This window comes from Thermobia domestica, chromosome 11 (assembly GCF_964235325.1).
Source record: "Thermobia domestica chromosome 11, izTheDome1.hap1.1, whole genome shotgun sequence".
NCBI lineage: Eukaryota > Metazoa > Arthropoda > Insecta > Zygentoma > Lepismatidae > Thermobia > Thermobia domestica.
In genome coordinates, this window is record NC_137464.1 from 16,365,658 (window position 1) to 16,390,095 (window position 24,438).

Consider the following 24,438-nt stretch of genomic DNA (forward strand, 5'->3'; position numbering starts at 1 on the left):
TCTTTACGTGTAAAATTTTAATTACTTAGTACAATCATATATATATATAAAGATGAAATTATTCAAATCATTTTGAAACACTCTGTACATTATATTAACACTTGTGAACACGAACACTTTGAAGCTTCCAGTTACAGGAACCTTATATACAGAATATCACGACATAGTCAAACATTTTTATGGTATCACAGAAAGAGTGAAAGAGTGACTGGACCAGAACTCGAACTCGGGATCTCCAGCATACCGTGCCGATGCATTAACCACTACGCCACCCAGTTCACTCTCCAGAACAACCACACACTATCTTTATGTAGTCTTGATTACTTATTATAGCTTATTTTGTCTAACTATACTTACAGAGTAACATAATAATTATGACGAAACTTTCAGTTATTTTAACTTACACAGACAAACATAAGAGAACTTGTACTCACCAAGAAAAATGCTAAAGAAATGCTACAATATATTAATCCTAGATAATATCCCATCTTTTGAAACAATAAGCTCAGCAAGAGTGAAATTATGACCCTGAAGGTAAAGAAAATAGACAAATTAATACCAAATCTACAGTATCACAATTTATTATTTATTTAATTCATTCCTAGATTCAGCTTTCAAGGTCAATTTACACAGGAATAATTAACAATCAGCAGAAATAACGAAAACAGAAAGTAAGCAGACATATTTAAACTACCATCATGGAAGGAGCCTGTTAAGGATGAGGAAAAAGCCAGGAAAGAGTAATAGTGGCTACGTAGACGATATTTTTACCTCACGATTCTATGAACAAAATGGAACCAAATGGAATAATATAATGGAAATAACGATACATTTTCTCACTAGGGCGGTTAACATTTCCTCATTCATTTGCAACTAAATGAACTGAAGAGAAACTTTAGGTCAATTGTAGGGTTGGATTTTTTTTTATTTCTTGCATTTATTGAGGAGAAAATTATTATCATCTCAAGATTTATTCAAAAATCGTACCGGTTTTGGATCGCCTGGCAAATTTTTATTTCTCGGTTGCCTACATTGTTTTGTATTTTTGCTCTACCCACAAACACTCCGATTGTCGCCTTAGTCTGAATTTCTCGCATTTCTTCAGTCTGTGTCTAGCCATGGAGCAGTTTACTATAACGCAACGTGTGCTAATTGTGAAAACTTTTTATCGGAACGGAGAAAATTACGCAGCAACTGTCAGGCGACTTCGCGCGGTTCTAGAGCGAAGTGAGGCACCGAATGTACAACGGTAACATCATATGTTGTATATCTTATTATTTATCTAATATAGCAATCAGGGCAGAAGTGCTATATTACAAGCACTAGCCACAAAATAAAAGAAGAAAGAAAAATGTAAGTAATATTTGTAGATTGAGCAATATATTTTGTTAGTACGTTGCTATGGTGATGGCATTCGTTGTCAAGGATATGTTTATAATATATAATTGTGAAAAAACGCCATTATAGTTAGCCGTGTAATCTTGAATTGTAAAGTAAAACAAGCTATTATTGCAAAATATACAGTTCTGTGAAATCAAGACTGGTGTATGTTTCTTTAAGTTATCTCAAATAAGAGGAGCATATAAAATATATTCGAATATATGTACAAACTGAGGCATTGTGTGGTTATAAATTAATCAACAGTTCGCAGACTTATGAAGAAGTTTATTGAAACGGTTTCAACAGTGAACATTACAAGTCCTGGGCGTCCTCGTAGTGGTCGTTCTGAGCAAAACATTGCGCTGGTTCATGACAGTGTGGTTGTTAGTCAGGCAGTCACAGTAAATTTCACGAACAAAGTTATTGTATGCCAGCGCAGTAGAGGAAGTCATATGCCCAACGTCATTCACCATACCTGAAATCGGAATGTGTAATGAATATGTTTATGAATTTTGTTAGTGTGTTTTAAAAAAATAAAAATAATTTGATGTAACAAAACCGGCGCGCTTTTTGAATAACCCAATATATCGACTGGTAATTGCACTTGCGTACTAAAAATAAAATCTTTAGTTTAACGTCCATTATTACCTCATGGCTAAACAAGACAAATGGTAAATGTGAAAAATAATAATAGAAAAAGGGTGGGATATGTAAGAGAGAACTATGAAAGTTCCACTAACGCTGTTTTGTACTACAAACTCTCACAGGCTGGGAAAGAACCAAGGACTGTTTGCTGCAGAAATAACCGCTCTAACACTGCCACCACGTATATCTCCTTGGCTTAGTACTTCATAAAAGAAATACTATCCGACAAGAAATCTACTAAAATAGAGTGCACCCAAACTATCTCCCTTTATTCAGAGGTTTTTATCTGCAAATATTCTTTTTTTTTTCTTCAGAGGTTTCTATCTGCAAATATCCTTTTTTCAGAGGTTTTTCTCTGCAAATATCCTTTTTTCAGAGGTTTTTATCTGCAAATATCCTTTTTTCAGAGGTTTCTATCTGCAAATATCCTTTTTTCAGTGGTTTTAATATGCAAATATCCTTTTTTCAGTGGTTTTAATATGCAAATATCCTTTTTTCAGAGGTTTTTATCTGCAAATATCCTTTTTTCAGTGGTTTTTATCTGCAAATATAACTGAACAACTGTTTTTAAATTAGACATATCACGAATGTCATTCCGCTTCTTACAGCCTTTCAAGTGTGCCCTCGGAAAATATGTGAAACACACTTTGCCCCCTCCCCCGCCCTCTTTCGGAGAAATCTATCCCTTCACTTTGGGGAAAGAAGTGAATGACCTCGGCTGTGTAGCCATTTTTTCATTCAGTCGTTTGGTCTGGGCGAGTAAAGATCGTAGGCTACTTAGAATGGCCAACAAGACAGTGCACAGTGAAGTTCGTCAATGTGGCAACTTTATCCACAGGCAACTATTGAAAGAACTCGGCCAAAGCAACTCGGCCAAAGCAACTCGTCCCTCCTCTTTCGAGGGAGACACGGGAAAACACATCGACAGCACTGCCAGTAGAGGCACACTTGAAACAGAATGGCTCTAGCAGGTATTTTTCCATAGTTATGGCTCTTCCATCCGCGACTGGTTTCGTAATTTTACCTGATAATATGTCCAAGCTCACATATGATATGTATTATAGTTGATAAATACTGTAACGTTTGAAGATAGCTTTAGCACCGTTAGTTTTAACTTCATTGAAAGGAATATTTTTACATTCTCCTAGAATCCATGTTCTCGCAGAGATTTTTTTTTTAAACCTTTCGAAGCTTTTATTCATTAATTTTTAACCTACATTAACGAGAACCTTTTCCCACCTAAGACGGAATACAAGGAGACAAGATCGAACAAATGTTTCCTTCCTACAATTGGATGGATGCTCCAGCATAACTCCGGACCGTTTGGAGAAATTTTAACCAAACTTTGTACACATATCACTTAGTCAGGAAAAGAGCACTGTCGGGGTAAGACCCCCAGCACACTTAGGAAGGAAACAAACATAAATGATCGAAAACAACAGATATTAGTGTCAAAACCACAGTTTTCGGGGCCTATGATCTAATTGGTGACAGTTCTGGTGCTTTGTAAGTTAAAGTTCAGCCCCGTAGTGAGGATAAGACACCTTATCACACACAGACTAGTAGGAGGGGGTGACATGTAAAAATGATCGAAATGGCCGATATTAGTATTGAATCCGTAGATTATGGGGTAGCTGAGATGAACAGTGACATTTCTGACGCCGTTTAAATCAATTCAGCCCCCATTAATGTTCCAGTGTGTGTGTGGGGGGGGGGGGAGAGAGGTAAAAATAATTTAAAATGACCGATATTAGTGTCGAATCTACAGTTTCTGAAGTTCCTACGTTAATTAGTGACCGTTTTGGTGGCCTTTAAGTCCAAGGTCAGCTCCCGGTTGGGGTAAAACCCCTTTAGCACTCCTACGGGGAGGGGAAGACACATAAACATTATCGAAAACGCCCACATTGGTGTCGAATCCGTAGTAACACTTATGATGCCGTTTATGTCCAATGTAAGCCCCCATTGGCACCGGGTAAAGGGGTGAAATTGTGACATAAAAATATCGAAAATGACCGATATTAGTGTCGAATCGTTAGTTTTCAGCGTCGTTAAATTAATTGGTGGCAATCCTAATGCCTTTTAAGTCCATGTTGAGCCCCCAGTAGGGCAAAACCCCGCAGCAATTCTAGGGAGGAGTGGGAGGGGCAGATATATATATGAAAAAAAATGAATATGAAATCTTACGTTTTACGTCCCACGGTTATGCCGGTTAGGCTAAAGGAGACTGTGATTATGAGAAATGAATGAAATGGTGGAATGAAGAAAGTGGGAGGAAACGGGAGAACCCCGAGAAAACTTGTCCACCACAAAATGATAAAAAAAAAATATATTAGTGTGGAATCCACACTTTTCGGGGTCGCTTAGATAAAGAGTGACACTCTAAATGCCATTTAAGTTCAGCTCACGTTAGCACCGGTTCAGTGATAGTGGTAAAATTCACTTGAGACACAAACGAACAAACAAACAAACAAACAAACAAACAAAAATTACGAGCAACGTCGTCACTTCAGAGTGAACTGCAGCCAATGGCGTAGCAGAGGGAACTGACGCAAGAGTAGCTCTCCTTTCAGAACCCCTTCCCACATTCTTCATGCTAACACTTTTTCTATCATTGTTCACTCTCTCTTATTCACTGCCATCTGAATACCATTGCCAAATGTCTCTACAAGAAATACGTCAGTAACTGTCAGTTTCATTGTAGCTTTAACAAATATTAATTAACATACTTGTTTACTATTGACCACAAGAAGAATTAAATTGCAGGAAGGTTGCTTACCAACAGAAAAAAACACTCAATTTTCGAATCCTTTAATCAGTTCGTTAGTTAAAACAAAGTTACTGCTTAGTGAAAGAACCATTTCCATAAAAATCTCAATACAGCCTGCATGATTCAGATCTCACGTTTCAAGTACATACTCTATATCAGTACTCGACGTTTTGGATCTGAATCCAGTAGCTAGACCCGAGCGCTTGGTCATCAATAAGACCGGGAATTTCGCGTCATCCTCTATTCCTCCATATAAGAGCCCACAAGAAGATTATGGCAGCCAAGAAGTATATTAGTCGGTTGATATGTGGTGAGCACATCGGTTCCCAATCTTGTTGATTTTGGATTCCTAGACATCAGTTCGCTACCCAGCTTCCCAACTGTCTCACGATCCTGGGTTAACATCGAAACTTCTACGCTCCCACTAAAACAAATTTGGATACATGTCCAAGCCTCTAGTAACTCTACTAAAGATACTTTTGGCCTAGGATTTAGTAGACCAACTTTCAAGAATCAGGCTCTTTGACCGAATGAATGAGAGAATGCAAGCAAGCAAGAGAGAGCAAGAAAAAATGAGAAAGAAAGAAATACACATACTGACCTATTATGTTCATAGTGCATTCTACACCAAAAATATTTATATAGTGTAATTATAATATTATACAATCAAGTACAGATACACTGACATTTCACGTAAAAACAAAATGATTATTCTAAAATGCAAATAACGCAATTGAAAACGAAAACACATACCCAATACATATACAGTGAAACCTGTCTATGTTGGCCACCATCGGTTCCATCGAAAAGTGGCCAACTTACAGAAAATAAGTGTGATTTGTGTATTTTTAGAATAGGATTTCTAGTATTACTTGATTGTAAAATTTTAATAAGCAGTGGCACGACAGCTACTTATAAATAATGTATATAGAGTAATCATAAAAATATACAGTACTAGAAAATATTACTATAGTATGCAAGAGCGCCGATTTCTCTGTAAATTTGGGGAGGCCCATTCAGATGCAGAAGGTATATATATGAAGATTTTAAGACAAATTGCACTCAAATTATACCAAATATTGTATACTCATAAATTAAATAGGGGCCACATGAGCTTTGGGGGGCCCGGTCCCCTCGGTCCCCCCAAGATCGGCGCTCTTGATAGTATCTTTAATATATATGCATATCTTTCTCTTCCTGAAAACTAGTCTGGTACATTGGATTATTCGGATTGAAAACACAATAAAACAAACAACCATGAAATAGAAGTGTATGTACGCAGTTTATTGGAATTGATATTATAGCACACTGAGTTATTCAGATTGAAAACAAGAAAAGCTAAGTTATAAATTGAGAAATTCATATGCAATTTATATGACTTCTTTTCAGTTGTTACTGAATGGTGGTTCATTCTAGACATATTTCCTTTATTCTTTTTGGCAGATATGCACATTCTAATATTGTAGTTAACTCCTCGGAGCAAAAGATGTTTTGAGAAAATCTTGAGGGAATTCATATCTCAAAACCTCCGCTACCTTTTGACATGCAGTCAGGTGCCAATAAATGACAATTGAGCTTTAACCTTGAGATTTTTCCGGAATTTTAAAGCTTCCCACTGATGAAGGGAGCCGATATAGCTAATGGTTTTACCAAAACAGACAGGGTAAACAAATACTTACAACCATTTCCTGAATTCCTGTGCGTGCTTTTTCTTATTCACATCTTCCTTCACCACCCTTTTATGAGGGTAGTGTTCTGGCCATTGACCTCCAAGAACAAATCATGCTTCTTGTGTCCAGTCACAAATACAGAACATCTGCCTCTCATATGGGAATTCGAAAGAGTTCAGAAAAATAACAAAACTGTATTTTTCGTGGCCAAGATAGGCAGGTAAATTTATCATTATCATCATAGGGTAAACATTGCTTCAGTGTGGCCAACTTCCAAGATAGACAGGTGGCCAACTTATAGAGTAGTAAGTAACGAATGTCTTATGGGAAAATGCAGGTTCAAGACGAACTAGGCCAAGATAGGCAGGTGGCCAACTTAGAGAGGTGGCCAAGTTGACAGGTTTCACTGTACCAATCCTTTTGATAATTTCGAAACTGACCAATCTGTGTACTTTTTAAAAATAATTTTCATTACCAAACACTGTACTCAATTTACTTCATTCTATATCCACAGTTAACAACACAGCATGCGGTGCGTATGCATTTTCGCTTGCAACTATGCAAACGTGATACGTACCCTACATATTTGTAACCGCCATACGCCACTAAATCCAATGTTTTGAGATTTGTCTTGATGTTCGTAATATAAAGAGTAAGCAGTTCCACAACCACTTCCACAACTAACCATGCCAATGCTGAGCTAGCCTGAATCCCAAGGTCTTCAGGTGTAAACCTGCAAACAGTTAAGACTTTTTTAATATCTTACACTGAATGAAATATAATACAGAGAGTCATTTGAAAAGTTCTCAATTATTGAGTTGAGTTGATTTTGAGTTTAACGTCCCTTTCGGCAGCGAGGCTATATGAAACGGGATCTACTGATTAACGAATCGGAATTCAAACCACATGAGCTCCCGCCGGGAATCGAACCCGGGACTCCCACAGTTCTAAATTATGTTTATTTTTTCAAAATAGTCTTCTCTGATACCAATACACTTGGTCCAAAGACGTTCTAAACCCTTTATCCCATAGGGGAAACCATAGTCCTCCGAGCCTGCAAAATATTCCACTGACGCTTGAAGTACGTCCTATGAAATATATATATATATATATCGAATTCTGTCAAAGTAGTTTTTCAACTGTGTGAAGAATATAACAATAACACTTATGTATATGTTGATATGGACAATAATCTGTATCGTATTTTTGTATTTTCTTATATGGCCAGACTTGAACATTTAACTTGTTGTTTTGTGGCCAGACATGTATAAACATGTTTTTCTAGACAGTTCGGATTGAATACGTAAAGAAGCCATTAACAGTGGATGTATTTTCAATTATAAGGAAGGAATTTTGTGAAAAATAAAAAGATAAATGCAGAAGATCTTTGGAAAATACATCAGTATAAATATATGTTTTTCTTGAGTGTTATTATTGAACAGTTAGTAAGTAAACAACGTTTTAATTAGCTCCAGAAATTATAATATAACGAACGAAATTATAAATATATAGATGTTTATAAGAGGTGTAAGTCTGTCGCCAAATTTGGTGAACACGGCAGATATGACAGCCAATCATAGTCCAACAAATTAATTTTGCTCATTCCAACTACACCTGTACGGGAACAATACATTTTCCTCGTGCAAGATGAGTTTCTCTTTCAATAAACCCAGTCGTTTTTCTGTTATTTGTTCCCGTAGTTGATCCAAAACCTTTGTTTTGCTCAGTGGTGATGGTTTCATTAGGTGAATGGTAGTAAATGGATAATTACCTTTGGCATCGCAAAAAAAAGTTAGACTCATGAGCTCTCCAGCAGATTTCACACAGATAACCTTATTTGGAAATGGAAAATCATGATGTCTCCACGTTTTCACTCATGTTTCACTTCCGAAGTATAGCAGAGAAACCCACGCAAAAGCAGTTCAATTTTCCTTAAAACGTGCTAAGCTGTCGCAAGAAATAAATTTAAAATCTTAATTTAATGCCTCACGATTATATTCTGTACACCAGAGACAGATGAATAAGGAAAGTGAATGATTATAAAGGAATTGGTGGAATGATGATGTAGAAGGACATGGGAGTCTTACTCCCAAGAAAATTCATAAACACAATGGAGGCCACCACAAACTAAAAGGCCTGGGATCGAACCACGGAATCCTACCACCAGAAGTGAGTGTTCAATCACTGAACCACTTTATTCACCTGAAATGCCTAGACTATTCGAAATATAATTCGACCTTTTATCAGCAATTCTGGAATACCATATTGTGCACAATTGGAGTAATATGTAGTATAATGACAGATTCAGGTAATCCACTTAGCGGATCATCTTCTAGGCTTTCACAATCGCGTCTAAGTTTGAAAATACCAAAGTTGAGTCCTCTAAAGTATTTTTAGTATCATGTATAGTATTTCTGTTGTATTATACCCTTCTTCCTAAATATTTAATAAGGACTTCAAAAATTGTCCTATTAAAAACACAAACGTGCACTATAACTTGCAATCATTACCCAAAACTCAGCTGGTGTTTATTGAACCAGGCAGTAATGCACAGCGCTCAGTCTATCTTAGCGGAAGGGTCCACAGTAATAATGAACTCGTTTAGAAGAATTGCTACCATTTGTGGAGAAAAATTCTAAATATTGTTTCGTTTTAATAATGTTTACTATTGATAAGATACGTCGAAATGCCGTACTTTTTTTTTGAGGGGGTCATACCAACCCCACGAGAGATATTTATTGAAATCAGAAGTATCTTTGGTATCTATTTATGTATAAATGGGTCAGTCAGTGTCAACTCAAATAATTGGTATCTTTATTCACTTCCCTTACTGATATGCAAATTAAGTTTTGTATTTCTTTAACTTGGACTCATAAAATGAAATGAAATCTTTAAGTTTTACGTCCCACGGTTATGCCGGCTAGGCTAAAGGAGACGGTGATGATGAGTAATGAATTGGACTCATAAAAGTCGTAGTGAACTAACTTGGACTAAATTAGTTCTCCTGTACTCTGCAGTATTTTGAAATTGTTCATATGTAATTCTGTACAATGGTTTTACTTGGTCAACTGTTTATCTATTTATTTATTTATTTTTTTGTCCTTCTGAGTGACTCTTGACAATTATATTAACAAGTATGTATCAGCACAACTTATTTTTATCAGGAGTCCTTCGTGAGTGAGTCGGCAGACGTATCTCATTTGTGGCCAACTAGTCCCGGTTTCGAGTTCAAATAGAGAACAATTTCTCTCGGATGTAAGCCGAAAAGCGGTTTGGATTCCGCTTTAAGCTTATGTGACCCCTTCCAGCATAAGTCGGTTCTTGCATAATAATACCAAAGCGAAACAAACTTATTTCTGTCCATATGTGATATAAATACATAGAGCAAACTATTTTAAACCAAAAAAAAAAAAAAAAAAATCTGGTTTAAACCAAATAAACCGGCTTTAAACCAAAAACCGGCTTTTGGTTTCTTCAATAAAAACCATGGTTTTTGCCAACCCTGCTCATGTCCAAAATCATTGTCGCATATTTATAACTATCTTCTTGTAAGAATATAATTTTATAATGATTTTGCATGGTACTGTTAATACTGTGACTAATCGGGAAATATATATTTGTGGTAAATTTCATAGGAAAAGAGTTATAAATACGAAAATTAGAATGAGTAAAACAAAATGTTGCTAAATGGACAAGAAAGTTTTATTGTTCTTATTTACTGCTCTTTTGACATGAAATGTGCCACATACATGTCTTTGCCGATTACCCACATACTAACATGATAAGAAGGGACAATTTTTTTGGAAACAAGTGTACATACAGATAGGCAAGCCCTAATTTAAAATTTAGCCCTCTGATTCTGTGTCTGTATATTGGACATAAAAGAAGAATATATATATTACGGTATGCCATTTTCCTTAAAACAGAAAACAGCTAATTTGAAAAAAAAAAAAAAAAAAAAAAAAGTTACATCTACTGACATAATCTTGTACTTATTTTATCAAATAATAGCCCATAAAAAGTAATTCTATTCCGTCACTCTTTCCTTTTCACAAATTTTCTAAGACATACTTTTGTTTCAATCTATGTGTAAATGTAATTTCCTTAATATCTCGTCTGAAAATAGTACACCCTGAACAAAGATAAGACGAGGTAGTTACGAAGATTTTGGAGAGAGAAGTACATAATGATTTTAAAATTCCACTGTCAAAATTGTTTAATCCAGACGAGCGAAGTTTTATGAAATCGGCGGTTACGTATTTATGAAGTATTCATATCTTAACCAAATTTCCTTTAGGAAAATAATGTAGAAAGGCTTCATATATTGTAACTTATTTACTTTTTTCCTTCAGTAAACATATTAGGAACCAAAAAGTAGAAGTCTTAATACTTAAGAACTAGAAATCAACATCTTACACAAGTTAAGATTTTACATTCTTAAAAAAATAAATAAATAAATAAATAATAAGCATTTATGAATTAATTTTCATTGAAACAAACAAACAAACAAAAACTCTAAATTAAACTCTGAACAAGGAAACTTATATAAAATATAGATACAATTGTTTGATAGCTACAGTTTATGTAACAAAAGTAAGTATAGTGGCTGGAATCACTAAGTTCGTACTCCTGCGCTAAACTGGATTACACAATTTTTGAAGTACAAGTTTAAAATATTAGCATCTTCATCATCAACAGACCAATGAATTAAAAACTTATAGGCTTAAATATTAAATTACTTGGGGCATGCTTCCAATAACCATTTATCGGAACAACGTCAATACAGGTGATCATGTAGGTAGTCTCCTTCAACGTCTACGCGCCGTTGCCATTGTTTCGGCAGTTTCCATCCGGCGCCACTGCTAGACAACGGCCTGAAGGTGGGCATAGTTGGTGAATTTATTAGAGCTCAGGATCTCTGTTATTGCGTCGAACAGGGCATAGTAACTCGGAGCAAGATCTGGTGAGTACGGAAGATGGGCAGCTCCGTTAACCCTTAAACACCCAGGGTGTCAATGTGGACGCGCATTGACCAGTTGGTGAAGAACATCCCGCGTCTATTTTTCTGGGGGACGTTGTTGAATACATCTGTGCAGTTGCTGCAGTGAATTCTAGTGCCGACCACTACCCACGGATGTTCCCGACAAGCAGACATTCCAATAAGGAGATTCCCTCTTGATCCCAGAATACAGTCGCCACTTGCCTTCGGACGAATAATCCTGGCATGCCTTCTTAGGAGAAAGGCTTCCAGCGTGTCTCCATTCCATGGAACGGCGTTTCTTGTTGGGAGTATCCTGCCAGAACCATAATTCGTCCGCGGTGCGCAGACGTTCCAAGAACTCCGCCTGCTACGCGCTATACCGCTGCAGCAATTTTTTTGGCACATCTCTATAGACTTCTGCTTTTGCATTAGAGAAGGAATGAACACCCATTACGCACATACTTTTTTCAGTTTCAATTCGTGAGGAATGGTATGTAAGATTCCGCGTGACAAGTTGTTGCGTTTGCCAGGTCACCGAACGGATTCGTTTATTCTCCTGTATCAGGTTGGACGTACGCTGAATATTATCTGCTTTGTGTGCAGTTGCAGGACGATCACTATTCTTGCTTTTTTCCACATAGTCCTTACTGGTTTTGAACTCAGGCAATCAACGAAACACGGTTTTGAGACTTAGTGCTGCGTTTCGACATACGGCCACTAACCTCGTATGGATGTGTAACAGCCACACCTTCCTTCTAAGGGAACAGCACAATCCACCGTTACCCATGATTGTCTCTTTCCATGTTATTAGCGCATACTCCATTGTCTACACTCACGTCTGCACACTACCAAGTTTGACGCCGCACTGATCAACCCGTGCGCAGCAGTAATATGATCTGGTTGTTAGGCAGCACTATCGTGTGTCTTTTGCATATACTACTTACACACTTCCAACAGCTGTAGTCCTCGTTTAATGGGGCGAGTATCAATCACCATTTATGCCCTATAATATTTGTCGTACTTGGTTGCTCCTAGTTAAAGTTTTCATGTTGTTTACGCACTTATGTCATACAGAAAATAAATGCCACTCATTCTAGCTTTGGAACTTCTTGTATAAAATAACAGACAAATTCTGACCAAAGCATATATACTAATAAATAATAGCGTTACAGTTTCGGCAAATTAACTTACTTTAAGAAGTATATAAGCTGTAATCTTAGAAATTGTATTTCATAATGTGTCTGATGAAAGCAAAGTTAATTTGCTGAAACTGTAACGCTATTATTTATTAGTATATTGCTTTGGTCCGAATTTGTCTGTTATTTTATAGAAAATAAATGTATTTATATACCGTGCGTTAACTGGTATTTTCATTCTCTTATACTTCACTTTCTATATACTAGAAGCATCTGAAGCGAAATTAGCTTTCGAAGATAGATCAAGTTCTAATTACATACTTTTCTTATTTATCTTCTGTGTATTTACTGTATACAGCTTCTCAATGTTCACTGCAAATGTCTTAAATATTTTTTTTTCTTACAAAGTATATCCAGTCCTTTATACGAAAAACAAATTGACAGTCACTTACGAAAAATGGCGATTCTTCATTAGCACTAGCATTATCATAATAGCTATTGAAAAGCGGTACCCATTAAATACACGGAAGAAGATACACAAGGGATGCATGTAATTAAAGTTCGATCTACCTTCAAGGGCTAATTCTTCTGCAGATGCTTCCAGTACATAGGAAGTGAAGTACACGGGAATAAGAATACCAATTAACGCAAGGAATATAAAAACATTTATTTTTCTTTATGTTGCTAGCTATTTCCAAGGATTCTTACTGTAACAAAAGGTTTTAATTATTTCATTGTTAAGCCTGTACTGTCGCACAACATCAAAGCTAATTTTATTTAATGCTTTGACAAGGTGGGGTTCCGATGGAAATGCAATAAGTTTTTCATTTTGAAACTGTACTATTAATACTTAATAGAAAAGAGAATAATAACTGCTGCAAATTATGCAGTGTGTTTTTCGCGAAAAATATGAATCAGACCTAAAATAATCTCACTATACCAGTCAGTAATGCTCTTGTTCACGAAGTGTTTAATGTAATAAGCGCTTTATGGTCAGATGATGGAGACACAGTCAACGGAACTTGTGATGACCTAAATTTGTGTTTATATGAAAATAAAAATGTCTTGTCAAGACTTGTGCAAAAACTGTTCTGAAGCTTGACGTAACGAGAAGCTCCGAAAAACAAGAATAATAAGATAAGCATCTATAATCAGTATCACACACAAACGTAATAACAGTATACGTTTGTTTAGTACTACTGGTAGTATTAGCATTAGTGGTTATACAGGGTTCCTACTGATCTAGAGAAATCTATTTCCCTGCTTTCTTTCTGACTTTTCCTGACCTTTGGCAGGAAATCCCCTGACTTTCATGACCGGTATCGGATGACGTTGACACATAAATAAGGAACAAATAACAGTGAATATTTATATATGTGAACATTTATTATATAGAGACAAATAATAATCAATTGCTCATACGTATAACAAAAAAAGCAATAAAAAACGAAATAGGTATTATAATGGTTGGCTCAGCTGAAATTGGTGTACAATTAATGTTAGAAAAAATATATTTTATAAAATTTCCCTGATTTTCCGTGATTTCCAGTCTTTTCCCCTGAGTTTCCCTGATCAGTAGGAACCCTGTTATAAATGTTTGAACTAACATTGGTGACAGCATGATGAAATCTTCAGTTTCAAATTTTTGTCTCCACAGTACACAAATGCGGCTAGTCTTTGGGCTTGCCTTCAGTTCATCCGGCAACCCTAGATCAAAAGTTGATTTTCAGCCAAAGTATTGAAGAAACTACGTTTATTCACATACAAAGGATAAAGGGAAGTACGACTGTTTTATTGTTTCTGCATCCCAGCGCGTACAATGAAGACATGGTTGAATACTTTATTTCCTTAGTTTTATTCAAATAAACTTTGATTACGCTTCAGAGGAATTCGTGATAAGCGTCAAAGGTGGCACTATTTTGGTTTTAGCACTTATACAAACAAAATCTACATATTATATTTATTTATTGTCTTTAAATAAGTCATGGCCATTAAGAGGTCCTCGACTCCATAACAGTTGGGAATCACTGAAATCTGCACAAGGAAAGAGCATAATAATGAAGATACAGATATACAATATGATGAAACCTCGATGAATGACCACCAAGGGCGGGCCCTCCTATTGTATTTGTGAATATACAATATTTGGCATAATTTGAGTGCAATTTGTCTTGTGGGCCCCCCTACTGTATTTGTGAATATACAATATTTGGCATAATTTGAGTGCAATTTATCTTACAACCTTCACATATATACCTTCTGCATCTGAATGCCACCCCCCCTCCCCAATTTAGAGAGAAATTGGCGCCCTTGATGATCACCTCTCATCACGACTGGTTTTTCGCTGGAACGGAGTTGTAATCCCGTAAGGGCAGCAGATCTGAGTCTCTTGTATGGTAATCATTTTTCCTCTCGACCAGTAACAATGATTTTTCTCAGAAAATATTACTTTTACTCTCTTCAACACGACTACTTCATTATAAACATATGCTTCGACGAATGAGGTACTTGCAGTGTTAACACATAGTGGCCAGATGATGCTAATAACCTGAGCTGGTGGGATAGGTTGGCGAAACTGAGGTAATATATATATATATATATATATAGCCCCCTGTTCGGTTTGTGAAAGAGGCATGCGTTCATGCAAGTACAAAGCTTCCGATACGATGTGATATCTTAAAACAACTACCAATCCTGTTTTTAAGAGTAACGTCCCTTCTCTTAAGGTAAAATGAAGTGCATCGGCGGAGGTTAAAAATGGAATTCTACGAAAACTCACAAACTGATGAGTACAATCTTGTAAGCTGTTCTAATTGTAACAGGGTTTTTGAATTATTCTGGGTTGGTCAAAAGCTTGAAAACAATCGTTTCGAATGTTTCTTTCTTTATAAATCAATAATTGTACAATAAGGTCTTACGGACTTACATTAACAAACTACATACTAGTTGTACATAGTCTGATATTTTTCATGATATATAGTATGGCTAATAGTAATAAGACAGTGCAAAGTTTATATGAATGAAAGCATGGTGTATTATGTAATTCAATTGCAGTTTGCCTTACTTGAGTTTTAATTCCTGATATGAAAAATTATTGTTAAAACTCTTTATGAAGACCACTTCTCTAGACGATCGAATTTAACTGAAAGTTTTGGGTGGTCGCACTGAAAGAGGTTTCATCGATTCTGAATGTGTAGGATGCACTTTGTGCGAAGTTTTTCTCGCAGTTAAGGTATATCTTCCCCGATTATCATCTTTCTTGAACATACAAGTTGCGTTAGAAGTTTAGAATAGTGAATTTGTTATCTCTTTCCAGGTAGATGAAGACGGTTCTATCCAAGCGGGAACATATCCATATCATTCTGTTATTCCATGTGATAATGAAATCAGCAGAGTCGGGATGTGTGTAAAAATAACGGGTGTGATTTCGAGTATGTTCTATAAAAACACTATAATTCAAAACCCTTGGAACATACTACAGTGAGAGAAACTACGGTACACTCAAATTATGGATATTCAATATAATTGGTAGACCTATTACCTCCGGTTTAATGGAGGGATAAAGCCGAAGATAGAAATTGCTCCTCAGGCGCTGAATCTATGAAGCTAAAATGCTACTTACTATAGTTTTTGTTCTATTGAGATTACAACTGATACCGAAAATTGTAGCAATTTCTACTGCTTTCGGTTTTACTAAAGAGATAAGGGGGAACACATAGCCTCAACGAAAATGGTTGATTTCTACCATTTCCGGTGTGAACAATGTGTTCACGGAGGAGATGTAACCTATCCAATGAACACTGAATTCATGTAAAATAATAAATAAATAAATAAAAATAGTAATTTAAAAAATCCCACAGTTTTTAAATCTATTTTCCCTGACATTCCCTGATTTTTCCTGATAAAGGTTTACGTATTTCCGAGAAAATTTGCTTATTTTTTCCAGTTTTTCGCAACCCTATTAGTTTAGTTAGATACCTAAACTGAAGGCAGGACACTAATTTCCTATAAAATAGATCGACCTACGAAGGATGCATATATATAAAAATCGATCTACGCATTACCGAATTATATATATATCTTATAGCATACAAACGATATATGAATAAAATCAGATCCTGAGGAGTTTCTTCGTGTAATTCGAAAAACTATTATCAGGTCCTAATAAAATTTATACAGTACCTGTAAGAAACTACACTCTTTGAAACAAAACAAAAACATGTACATCTGTATTGAATTATGCATAAGCATGCACACGATGAAGTCTTAATTACGATATTAACACTATTAACCGTTGAGGAATTTCATGGTCTATTGCTTCAATTACTATTGTTAGATACTCATGAGACTTATGTGGAACCACTGGAGAAGAACACTCTTTATTTAATAAGGAAAAAATCTGTATCGGAGAATTGCCTGAACATACGCACAACATACACATAAACGGGTAGAATTGAGAACCTTTTTTTTTTTTTTTCCTTCTTAAAATCTGTTAAAAAGACGTATATATATGGGTGATTCCACGAAAAAGGGAAATTTTCCGTCACGGGCATTTCTTCAAACTACTACTAGAAAGAATCATCTCATTTTTATTTTGTTTGGTAGTAACCGTTACAAAGTAGGTACGCCATGTATAACAGTTTGCAAATATAACACGAAACATGCGTAAAAAATTAATTATTACCCAATTTCTCAACACCGTGGGCTGTCACAGACTACAGTTGACTGATTTTAATCAATAAATTACAACTGAAGTCGCAAATCAAACATCATTTAATGGTAATTAAATGGAAGAGAACACTTCAATGTTTCGGTTTTGTGGAAAGTAAACCTTTATAACGATTATTTTCGAAAGCTTGACTATGCTTCGTTTCTGTCACCTCTATTTCGTCTCAACTCCATGGCAATAGAAAAAATTATCATTGCTCTCAACAGATAGCATGGTCGTCCACATTGGCAACACCCACAAGAAGGCAAGGCAGACATGTTTGACTGAAGAACAGAAAAAGTTCTGTGCATGTGTTAAAAGCTATAGGAAAAATATTTTTATGTGTGGAAAGCAGGTGCGTATATTAATTGATACTCAACACCATGGTATTTATTACTGAATGCATTTGTATGGTATATACCTTCTTTCTCTTGAGGAACGTACGCCTTAACGTAGAAAATTCGTACACAATTACTCACATGTACTGGTTAAAAAGTGGGCCGGTAAAGATAAATTATATTCGATTTTCTCAACTCCATGGTTCTCAACTCCATGTCCATCTGAAAACTAAGGAATCCACGGTGTTGAGACAAGTTCACGGAGTTGATAATCCTACAGTGTTTGTTATGCTCATGCTCTTCCAAATATTTATTCTTTCAATATATTGATAGAAATAAATATCGTTTATGGTCTAGTGACTAGTATGCTCGCCTTTCGTGCGTGGTTCTGGGTTTGTTCCCCGGTGGAAGCTCAAAAGTTAATGGTGTTTACCGCATAGTGAGGTAATTGAAAAACTCATTTGAGTAGAGATGTACTGAAACCTGATCGCGCAGACCATCACAACGGCTGTAGGAGCCGACACGCTGACCACGTGTCATTCACACTCAAAGGCCGGCTGGTGGGTCCTAGCCCATTTAAGGGGTGTTTCGCGGAAGTTCAGATTTGAGGCTGTCAGGTAGCCGGAGGTAAAACTTCAGTCAAGTCAAGATGGATGGTATCTGTTTTTAACCTATTGACGTCTCAATCTTATGATCAGCTAATTGTTTTCTTTTCAGGGATTGTCGAAGAGTCTGAGGGCAATGTACGGACAGTCAATTTTATGACGCGGATCAGGAGGAATTTCTCCTGGTCTACTAAACCTGACTTTTAAAAAGCGTTGACAGTTGTCATTCTGTGTAGACTAGAACAGCCCTTCCCTGTTTCCTCAAGACATTTCCTTCATTGGAGTGGAAAATGAGGGCTACTTAACAAAGAACATAGAATTATCCAAAGAAAACAGAAATGATGAGTGCCTTACACTGTCATTTAGTGTGCATTATACAGGGCGTTTCAAAACAATACCGACAACGTTTGGGAGGTGATTCCTAACACCAAGATAAGATAAAAAGTATAAACCAATCTGGGTGCACAAATGCTTCCTTTCGCAGTTATAGGCTGCTGAAAACATGAAAAAAATGAACTTTAAAGGTCCATAGCATAAAACTATGGACCTACCGTAGTCGGGTCAGACTTCACTTAGGAATTAGTATGTGCGCTATCCAAATATCCATGTTTCAGAATCTTGCGGTACTTCCACAACAACTTTTATAGAAGTAGTTGGTGAGTACTTTAGATTATACGCCCGTAGCCAAACTCCCTCTATAAAAATTGCTTCGTGAGTACCTCAGGATTCTGAAACATTTTTGGATAGTGCACATATTAGTTCGTATGTGAAGTCGTGACCCGACTACGGCAGATCTCATAGTTTTGGAGCTATGGACCTTTAAAGTTCATTTTTTTCATGTTTTCGGCAGCCTATAACTCCGAAAGGAAGCATTTGTGCACCCAGTTGTCTATACTTTTCGTCTTATCTTGGTGTCAGGAATCAGCTCCCAAACGATGTGTGTATTGTTTTGAAACACCTTGTATATATACCAAATATACAAATACACTTACTAAATGTTGAAAAAGTATTGCACTTTCGACGTGTTGACTTGATCACACAGAGAAGGCAGACGGTTTACATATGCTCAGAAAACAAATGAAGTAGACAATAGACAGGTTTAGTGACTACTTCATCTGTTTCGTAAGCTTATGTGAAAAGTTTGTCCTCTCCATATGATAGTCAACATATTGAAAGCGCAATAATTTTTCAATATTCGATAAGTGTATGTGTATTTCTTTTTTTCTTATTTACGTCACATATTCATATAATATATATATATATATATATATATATATATATATGTACTCAATTTTGGAATCTTCATTAGATATATTTTCATATGTTTGCAGTATTTTCTGGAGTATTTTTGTATAACAAATTACGTGTCATCTAGTTTGTTAGAATTTTATTCAACATAAGAAGAATAATTCTAACTTACAAAAACTATTGGAAAATTATTTCAATTTTTATGTAAATTATAAGCTTAATCACTTTTAAACCAAAACTTATCACCCAGATTTTTACGTTTCTCAACTCCACAGCAATTTTCAACTCCGTGTTAACTAATCTCAACTCCGTGACCTATGGTCTCAACTCCGTGGGTGCTGAAAAGTTTATTATTTTTTATTTACTACACCAATAACGATTCAGCTCTGCTGAACACCTAATTAACATGTACTTAGTAGTAGTAAGTGCATGTGATATTTTTATCGAAATAGGCGACCATCAACGGAACAAAAATTTTCCAAGTGAAAATTTCCCTTTTTCGTGGAATCACCCATATGTATATATATATATCGCTCAGAAGATCAGAGACGCCACACACTGTCTACAGTAAGGGATTCAAGATGATGTAGCTTAACTGATTTCACCTATAGATGTCATAAATCATGGCACAACACACCTTAATATAATTTAATGCATCTGTAACATATTATTCTATATTATAGTATTTATTGATCTCTAAATCCCAACCAATCTTATTACTTCCAAGTTACGTTCATTATCGAGAACGACTACTTTGTTTCCTTGACATGAAAGAACTTTTCAATAACTTCCATAACATTAATTAACTTCTTAATAAAAAAACATCCCTTGCATTAAAGAACTTTTTAATAATTTCCGTAACATTAAAGAATTTTTCAATGATTCCCTAACGTTAAAGCACTTTTTAATAATTTCCTTGTTATTAAAGAACTTTTCAATAATTTCCCTGACATTAAAGAACTTTTCATTAATTTCCCTGACATTAAAGAACTGTTCAATAATTTCCCTGGCATTAAAGAACTTTTCAATAATTTCCCTGACATTAAAGAACTGTTCAATAATTTCCCTGGCATTAAAGAACTTTCCAATAATTTCTCTGACATTAAAGAACTTTTCAATAACTTCCCTAACATTAAATAACTTCTTAATAAAAAAACATCCCTCGCATTAAAGAACTTTTTAATAATTTCCGTAACATTAAAGAAGTTTTCAATGATTCCCTAACGTTAAAGAACTTTTCAATAATTTCCCTGGCAAAGAACTTTTCAATAATTTCCCTGATACTAAAGAACTTTTCAATAGTTTCCCTGACATTAAATAACTTTTCAATAACTTCCCTGATATTAAAGAACTTTTCAATAGTTTCCCTGACATTAAATAACTTTTCAATAGCTTCCCTGATACTAAAGAACTTTTCAATAGTTTCCCTGACATTAAATAACTTTTCATAACTTCCCTCATATTAAAGAACTTTTCAATAGTTTCCCTGACATTAAATAACTTTTCAATAACTTCCCTGATACTAAAGAACTTTTCAATAGTTTCCCTGACATTAAATAACTTTTCATAACTTCCCTCATATTAAAGAACTTTTCAATAGTTTCCCTGACATTAAATAACTTTTCAATAACTTCCCTGATATTAAAGAACTTTTCAATAGTTTTCCTGGCATGGGAATCCTGCTATCTCTTACTATTTTTAATATGATAAGAAACAGATAGACTGTTCTATAGAACTTCTCATGCTTATATATGGTATAGTTTATTAAGTCTAAACCGTGCAATTCTAAATGCAATGTAAGCCGCTTCGTCCAGCTGTAAGTGAAGTAGAGTATATTTTATATTCTTAGTATATAACTTTTACCTGTTCTGCATTCCTAGCACAAGTCCAGCCACAAGGACATACGTAACATATGCCATTGTTGGTATGTACAAGTCTGGAGCATTTATATCATAACGTGGTTGTACTGGGTCATCTTGTTCGTACTTCACGGACCAATCCTAGAAAAATAAATAAATTTTTATTGTTGTTCTTTCACAGATACCATGTTCAACACTTTATTATCTCAGAGTTATACCAAGGAAATAGTCATCATTTTTATATTAAGACTTGGTGGCTAAATTAAAAGCAACATTTTAGAAAACTGGACACTTTTAATTTTTCTGGATGCCAAGAATGAACAAAAAGCTGTTGATGGCTTCTACTTAGGAGTCAAAAATACGTTGGAGACACAACAGAAAGGGTAAGTTTTAACATGACGTTTAACTTCGAGTATGAAGACATACTTAGGAGTACAGTGCTTCAATTTAACGTATACACTCTTTAAAATAGAATATCTTACTAATTAAAGTATAAAATTTTTGTGGTGTTGTGTTCTTTACATACTTACTTGATGATGATGATGGAGCATGGTGTACCTTACGTTTTCTACCTTCAACATGATGGGGCACTATCCCACTTTAATTCTGATGTGAGGGGTTTTCTCAATCGCATATCCCTGAGAAACGGTTAGAACGAAAAGAAAATGCTGCACAGTATCCATCCAATCTCCAGATTTGACCCCCCATAGGTTTCTTTCTTTAGGGAAGTGTAGAGAACACAATGTACGGCGAAAAACCACAAATACTGGAATCTCTAGGAGAGCAAATTAAGCAAGCCTGTGATGCTATATCATTGGAAACAATACAGGGTGATTATAAATTATTCATCGGGTTTGAAGGGGTTCTAGTAAGAAATGTATAACGCCTACAATAATGAATGATACACGAAAATATACAGAAACTATTCCAATTTATACAAATCGTTACGAATGTTCAATGTACTTCCTTTCGTAACACCGACACACGTCTGTGAAGTAGTATAGTTCCTCCACACACGTGCTCTAGTATATCCCTACTAATGGTCGTAAATGCAGTCCCTGGAACTCATCCAAAGATGATGTAATGGAGGCACGTACACTGCGTCTTTTATATGCCCCACGCAAGGAAAAGTCACAAACTGCCAGATCGGCAGATCTAGACGGCCATGGGAGTTTTTCGTTCAGGTAGCACGTGTGTGTTGTGTGACGAAAGTAGGTCACATCGAACATTTGTAACAGTACGTCTAAAACTTGGAGTTTCTGTATATTTTCATGTATCCTTCGTTATTGTATACGTTATATACATTTTTTAAAAATACAAACCCGATGAATCATTTATAATAACCGCTATTCTACGTTGTTGTTGGTGTATTGCAGTGGAAGACGGTTATTTTGAACACACATCCTTAAAGTACACAACACCATAAAAATTATATATATATCTATTTGCTTTAATTAGTGAGATATTCTGTTTTAAAGAAAGTGTACACTAATTTGAGAAAGAAGTCCAATGTTATCAATTATCTCACTCGCTCCTAATTTCAATTCCTGAATGTCTTTGCAATTGCAAGCTTTCAGCTCTCCTCTGGTATCTTGGTCACAGAAAATGAAATATATATGTAAAAACAATAAAATCGTCAAGTATATAAGAGGCATGGACTCGCCGGGGAAACAACGCTGGAACACATTGTCTTTTGAGGTCGCCAAATGATAATGTGATTATGTATCTAGCATTGAACAAGCAAAACATTGGCTACCTCACTGGAAAAGTGATGTTTCAATGCTGTTCCTAGTGGGTCTCTCTTCATATTCTAGTTTTCTCTATTGCTTTTACAATTCAGTCTTTATCATCTACTCATAGCTTCTAAGCAAAAGGCAGGAAAGCATCACTCATGCATATAACAATGTAGTTTCTTCTCAACGTATAGGAATATACATGTTCAGAATGGATTATTTTATAACATGCAAGATCCCACCGATTACTGTACACGAAACTGAATTGCCTTCTGCCATCCGAAAGTTTGTTTTACAATTCATTAAACAAATAAGTAAAAGCTGTCATTAAACGCCAATTTACACTTTTTTCTCATCAGATACCAACATGCAAAATTGTCTCTTCTGTCCCTTTCAAAATACAGCTCCAAATATTCCACAAACTAAGCGCGCAATTAATGAAATAAGCATCCGCCACAACTGTTGATATGATGATATGTATAAGTTGAATCAAAAAATTCTGAATGAACAGAAGAAAATATTAAAATACAGGATATCTCCATGCATATGCTTTAGATCTCTAGGATGCAGGAAGGGGGGATCCTAAAAACTGGGTCATTTCAGATTCGCCCCTTCTCACTTTACTTGCAGCATTAACTTGTTTGGAAACAAAAAAATAGTGAAATCAAAATGTGTGGTACTCGAAATAGATATAGTATTTACATTGAAACTATTTCTATTCCTAATTATTTGGGTCAATAGTGATTATCCCCAAAGGACAGAGTGTAGGATTCACTCTTTTCATGAACAGCTGTAGGATGATGAGATGGTTCAAATTTTTTGAAGTAAATATTTCTATTTTAACTTTGACACAGAAAAGGATATGGGGATGGGATGCGGGGCCCGAAACATTAACATACGCAATTTCTTTCACCTTGATTGGAATAAAGAAATAAATAAAATAAAAATATTTCATGTTTCTTCCGAAAACTTCGCCTTATCGGAGTCTTTAGTTTGATCGATTTGTATTTGCGTACTTTGTCGGCAGTGAGACAGTATAGGACGAGAGATCTGAACCAATGCAGTGTGTTATATGCTTTTCTAACGGAAATCAAATCCAGAATCTCATATGACCTAGCAAGTAGTTCAGAGGAGGACTGAGACATTTGGGACGCGTGTGGAAGCGTGGGAGGGGATCAGCGATACATTATGACATTTTTACACGTCACATTTTCTTGGGGTTACGCACTGTTTCAGGCTATGGTGTATGTGTATGTAATGAATAAAGACGTTCTGTCAATGGAAAACATTGAAGTGGGAGACCCGCAGCAGCAGTGACTGGTATCAACAGAGAAAGACAACATTAATCCGTAATTTCCGATGTTATTA

At 35.6% G+C, this 24,438-nt stretch overlaps 1 protein-coding gene and 1 long non-coding RNA gene across 5 annotated transcripts in view; one reads left to right on the top strand and one right to left on the bottom strand.

The window, feature by feature from the left end:
* The window catches only part of LOC145663919 (uncharacterized), a 162,706-nt gene that overhangs the window by 135,724 nt on the left and 2,544 nt on the right, over positions 1-24,438 (top strand). Inside the window, exon 2 of the long non-coding RNA XR_014127296.1 lies at positions 21,519-21,720. This is a non-coding gene — a long non-coding RNA (uncharacterized LOC145663919). The remainder of the gene's footprint in view (positions 1-21,518; positions 21,721-24,438) is intronic.
* Yif1 (Yip1d-interacting factor 1) overlaps positions 1-24,438 on the bottom strand; it is a 118,401-nt gene that overhangs the window by 42,472 nt on the left and 51,491 nt on the right. For all 4 annotated transcript variants that reach the window (XM_081730112.1, XM_081730114.1, XM_081730115.1 and 1 more), the window contains 3 exons: positions 21,342-21,478; positions 7,040-7,195; positions 435-528 (listed from right to left, as the gene is read on the bottom strand). In XM_081730112.1, coding sequence (XP_081586238.1) covers positions 435-528; positions 7,040-7,195; positions 21,342-21,478 — 387 coding nt within the window. The remainder of the gene's footprint in view (positions 1-434; positions 529-7,039; positions 7,196-21,341; positions 21,479-24,438) is intronic.